General features: G+C 34.7%; 1 protein-coding gene across 1 annotated transcript; it reads left to right on the top strand.

Annotated features, from left to right (window-relative positions):
- The first annotated feature begins 515 nt into the window (after positions 1 to 515).
- Positions 516 to 5026, top strand: LOC125859455 (proline transporter 2-like). The gene is made up of 7 exons (XM_049539224.1): positions 516 to 910; positions 1399 to 1623; positions 1734 to 1828; positions 2108 to 2297; positions 3855 to 3979; positions 4153 to 4368; positions 4479 to 5026. Exons 1-7 carry the CDS (start codon positions 814 to 816, stop codon positions 4854 to 4856), a joined length of 1326 nt encoding a protein of 441 aa, XP_049395181.1. The 5' UTR covers positions 516 to 813; the 3' UTR covers positions 4857 to 5026.
- Positions 5027 to 5571: the final 545 nt, after the last annotated feature.

The following is a 5571-nucleotide window of genomic DNA, read 5'->3' as shown; positions in this document are numbered from 1 at the left end:
GATACTATTATATAAAAATTGAATAAATGATACTATTAGGATAAAGTAATTTTCAATAATTTTAATTGAAATTGAATACTATAATACCTATTTAAATTGAACACAGAATTCTGAATAGAGTTGGCATTTAAATAGGATCGGAGGATAACACACTCAATAAAATTGACTTGAACTAAGACGGATAAAAAATATAGCGATTCCAATTAAAAAAATATTCTCTCCGTTCTTTTTTATATGTCAACTTTTTCTATAAATAGTTGGTGCATAATACTTGTCATTTCATAAAGTCAATGCATAAATTACTATATTGTTTCCTTTTTATCATTGTGAGTTATTAACCTTGAAAATATATATTTAACCAATTTTAGAAAAGTTAAGTAAATAATTTATATTTATTGGTTAAATTAATTTATATTCGAAAAAAATTAAATAAGGATTACTTAGTTTTTTAAATAGAAACGGAAATAGTAAAAAAACTAAGCGAAGCCAAACGTCTTATTTAAGGAAGCGCAGCCCCCATTTTTGAATGGTGTATCAGAAATGCAGAATCAATAGCTCTGCTAATTTCATGGAAGCAAACAGCTGCCGCCACTAATTTTATGCCTTCATTCGTTGGTGTTGTATAAAAGTTTATCTCCACTCGTTACCCCTTTTTCTTCATCTTCTCACCCATATACGCATCTTTTTTGCGTATTGGTGTGAAGACTCCAATACTCCCAATTGAATAGAATTGAGCAAGTAAGTGGGCTGGCTTTGGAAAGTGCAGAGGAAGAAGAAGTTGTGCTTCTTCAACAAAAACAACAACAGTTTGTAATGGAAAACGACCGCTATGATACCCCTTCTCGTAAGGAGAAAAATGACGAAGAGGCCTCTGTTATCATTCCTGAAACCGCCCATCAAGTTAGCAACGGTTTGTTTCCCACTTTCCTTCATTCTAATTGATGAACCCAACATCTATTTCGGGGTCAACGTATTCTTATCAATATTCTTTGTAATTCCTCTTTTTGATAAAACAGGAACAAGAACAGAAGTCCTTTGTAAAAACTTATGCCAAAGGGATTCAACAATATATATATATGTGCAAAAAGAAATTAACTATTTTTTACCCTATTTACATGTATAATTTTTTCTGCCAACTCCCTTTGCCTAATGCCCGCAAATGGAACTTACAAACTTTCAATCAAGAGTTTAAGTTGTTTTTTTGGGGTTCATTGATGATGAGAAATAAGTCATTTTCTTGTTATTCTTTTTGAAAACCTCCAAAAATAGGTTGTCTCATCTATCATTACAATTATAAAAAACTTGGTGTTTTCTGTTTCTTTAATTGTAATTTCCTTGTATTGTTGGCATGACTGCTGTTTGGCTCTTTTGTTAATTTATTTGTTTTGCGGGATGTAGATTCATGGTTTCAGGTGGGAGTTGTTCTGAGCATGGGTGTCAACAGCGCGTATGCACTAGGATATTCTGGCACAATCATGGTTCCTCTAGGTTGGATAGGTGGTGTTGTTGGTTTGGTAATGTCCACAATTGTGTCTTTGTATGCAAGTGCTCTTATGGCTAAGCTCCATGAAGTTGGGGGCAAGAGGCATATCAGATATAGAGACCTTGCCGGATTTTTGTATGGTATGAACAATGATGAAAATACAGCTACCTCATTTTCCATCAATAACTTGTTTTATTGCTAAATTGTTTTGTCACTTTTAATCTAAATTGACCTTATTTTATTGCTGCAGGTCGGACAGCTTATTTGCTTATATGGGCATTACAATATGCAAATCTCTTCTTGATAAATATTGGATATGTCATCATGAGTGGTTCAGCCCTAAAGGTTCGTGCAAACTTTGTTTTTTTCTTTCGGATACTTAGATATGGTGAACTGGAAATCCTTTTACCAGATAAAGAGGAGAAGAGAAAGATGGCAAGGCATTGCCAAGTATAGATATCATTGATTAAATGATTTTTTTTTGTGTTGGCGTTTTATTGCTTCATTGCACCCTGCAATTATTGAGTTCAGTAAATCTTGGGTGAAAATGATCTCTCAGGCTTTTGAGTGAATATAATTCTAAAATTATTCTGATGCATCGTTTTTTTTTGAGTTGATTGCCAGGCTTTCTATATGCTCTTTAGGGATGACCATATGCTAAAGCTGCCACACTTTATAGCTATAGCTGGAGTTGCATGCATCCTCTTTGCCATTGCAACACCTCATTTATCAGCACTGAGGGTTTGGCTCGGGTTTTCAACACTATTCATGATACTGTATCTCACCATAGCATTTGTGTTGTCCGTTCAAGATGGTATGTGTGCTACTTCCTTTAGTGTTTGACTAGCCATCAGAGCACTGTGTGCATGTGCCAACAGTTATATTTCACATTACTAATTAAGTAGAACATGTAATGACATGAAAATAACACTAGAATTGCATATGATGTGAGAAAATTGTGTTTTAGGCTGCTTCATAAAACTATTGAACATATGACAAAATTGAATACTATGTGACTAATTGAAGATTACCTTCCAAGTTGCAATTGACTATACATTCATTGAGGATAAAAATTGATGATATAATTAAACCACAAAATCATGATTATCAATGTTGAAACTGTGGTATAAGTTCAAAAGCCTGCACCTATTGTCAGGATTTGTACTGAATATCACCATTTGTCAGGTAAGACTGCCATAGTCAAGTTGCTTATTAAAATGACTTGCAGGCTTTCAGTGCTCATCATGTAGTTTCATTTTTCTCTGCATTATGAAAACAAACTTATAAGAAACCTAATGCATGTTTAAGGAAATCAATTTTGTTAAATTAATTCATAATCAGATAAAATTTTCTTTGCTGAGCAGCATTTAGGAAATCAATTTTGTTAAATTGATTCATAATCACATAACTTTTCTTTGCTGAGCAGCATTTGCTGCATAAGAAATTTCGAGATGCATCCCAATGTCGTCACCAGTTTGTCGAATTATACATGGGAAGGCAACTAGATTTTATCACTTATCAGTGCAACATGGCACTTTTGCCTTTTCTGTCATTCATTTCTAGAAAGTGTTAGAAAATCACAAGGAACAGCCGGTTGAGCTATCATGAAGGCGATATCAACTTTGCTCTCCTACCCACCAGCTGCCCCTCAAAAGTTTGAGTCTTTGCTTTGGGGTTGTGTAGGTTTTATTCTTGCTTATCAGCCATGTTTATATCTATCTTTTTTCTTCTTTTTTTTTGTTGTCTAAGGCTGCAAGTAAGTTTTCTGATGGCAGTAAAAATAATCATATTCCCTGCAATTTAATAGAAAAGCATAAAGAAATTTAATTAATGAAGGAGAAGCAAGATTCTGTAATATGAGAGATTCCCTTCTAGTTTTAGATGGGATCTTTCAAATGGAAAAATATCTTTTGTAGTCTCTCACCTTTTACTCAGAGATCAGTCAAGGGGAAGAGTTTTAACTTTTCCTTCCTCTATGCTTCTCACTTATACCTTCTGATCTTTTTATTTTTTTTCCAAAATTTTGTCATGCTCACTTAATGAATTTGAACCTTTTGATTATCTTCGTTCATTTGTACTTATTATAGCATTAGGACTGTGTCAACTGTACAATTCTGGTGTGAAATTGTACTTGATAATGAATTATCCGTTATATTAATCACATGCATGCCTTTGGGGTATGGAGACAGCTTTAAATTTTAAGCAGGTCCTTCAGTTTGATATTATTGAGTGACAAGGATGCGTACCATTTCTTTCGTTATCCTGTCCTTGGTTGGTCCTTGAGAAATACTTTGAAGCAATTACTTTAGTATTGTCTTTGCTCATCTCATAGGCACTAAGTTAACTGAATTGTCTAAGTTCCATATTGCAGGTGTAAAGGCTCCTCCTAGGGACTATCACATTCCAGGATCAGGAGACAATAAAATTTGGGCAATTATTGGTGCGATTGGAAACCTTTTCTTCGCATTTAACACTGGAATGATTCCAGAGATACAGGTTTGCAAATACGTCCGCCAACTTTTCTGATGACTTCCATCCTTTGTTATGAATTTGAAGTTGTCCTTCAAGTCATGTTATATGATCAGTATATCTGTTGCCTATACTCAGTAAGTAATCTGAAATTTCAACCTGTGTTTTGATACAATTTTCTTGAATTTGTGTTCCAACAGGCTACAATTAGACAACCTGTCGTTGGAAACATGGTGAAAGCACTTAACTTTCAGTTCACAGTGGGAGTTGTGCCTATGCATGCTGTTACTTACATTGGGTATTGGGCGTACGGATCTGTTGTTTCGTCCTATTTGCTCAACAATGTTCATGGTCCAGCTTGGGTGTTGGGAGTGGCTCACTTATCTGCTTTTTTCCAAGCTATCATTACCTTGCATGTAATAATCACCTTGTGACTATATTTTTTCATTTTACTGAAAAAGAGGCCCGACAGTTTACTCAGCTGATTATTCTGATCTAATCGTTGTTTCTTTGCTGCTGCTTGTAGATATTTGCAAGTCCAACATATGAGTACCTGGATACTAAATATGGAGTCAAAGGAAGTGCCTTGGCTCCACGAAATATTCTATTCAGACTGGTTGTCAGAGGTGGTTACCTTATCATGACCACTTTCCTCTCAGCTTTGCTACCTTTCCTGGGAAACTTCATGAGCCTTACTGGTGCTATCAGCACGATTCCGCTCACATTCATACTCCCAAACCACATGTACCTTATCGCTAAGAAAGACAAGTTATCTAGCTTACAGAAGAGTTGGCATTGGCTAAATATTGTTGTCTTTGGATGCGTGTCAGTTGCTGCATTTGTAGCTGCCTTGAAGCTTACCGTTGTACAGACTCAAACTTATCATGTCTTTGCTGATCTGTAATTTCTTTTTTCTGTTTGGGTTAGTTAAAAGTGTTCCAAGATATATATTTCTTTGTTAGCAAGTTTTATTTGGTATTTGTTAGAACAATGCAATATTGGTTGCATTTGTTCATTGATGATGATCTGATTCAAGCTCAAACATTGAATATATTAGCGGTCAGGTTTTGTTAACTTAATGCTACCAATCAGTTTTATCATTGCTGATATCTTTGTAGCATGCTAACCCTCTACTGATATTGTTCAGGTTTGGTCTAAGCTTGTATGACTTTATAATACATCACTATGTGTTAATGCTAGCACCCAACATCTCCTTTCCAATACTTTTGTATTTTGGCACTGGATGATGCCTAGCGTTCTTGTTAAGGTTTCCCCATTGCCATTCCTATTTATATATTATGACATTGACATCATTCATTGATTAAAACTTTTATCCAACTACAACTCTTCAAAACGACAAAAGGAATTGTATTTGTATAGACCAGTTCTCTAGAGTGCCGTAATTAGGGGGGTGGGGTCAAAGGAATCCAACAAACCACGTCTTATTTGTTTGCACTTAATAAAGGTTTGAATCTTAAACATTCATATTCAGCTCATTTAAATTGTTTCTTGAGAAAAAAATGTTTGAGAAAATAAATAAATCGTTTTTTCTTGGGGTGGATTATAATCTTAGTCTTGAAACAGTTTTTTGGAAGAAGTTACCTTTAGGTTTGGACTAT

This window comes from Solanum stenotomum, chromosome 3 (genome assembly GCF_019186545.1).
Source record: "Solanum stenotomum isolate F172 chromosome 3, ASM1918654v1, whole genome shotgun sequence".
Lineage (NCBI taxonomy): Eukaryota > Viridiplantae > Streptophyta > Magnoliopsida > Solanales > Solanaceae > Solanum > Solanum stenotomum.
This window is presented reverse-complemented; position numbering and strand designations above follow the sequence as displayed.

Bases quoted from the DNA above. Each gene is read 5' to 3' on its own strand.
- LOC125859455 (XM_049539224.1), top strand. From the start codon at position 814: ATGGAAAACGACCGCTATGATACCCCTTCTCGTAAGGAGAAAAATGAC. The intron at 1,624-1,733 runs GTATGAACAATG...TTATTGCTGCAG, and splicing joins CCTTGCCGGATTTTTGTATG to GTCGGACAGCTTATTTGCTT. The intron at 4,369-4,478 runs GTAATAATCACC...TGCTGCTTGTAG, and splicing joins AAGCTATCATTACCTTGCAT to ATATTTGCAAGTCCAACATA.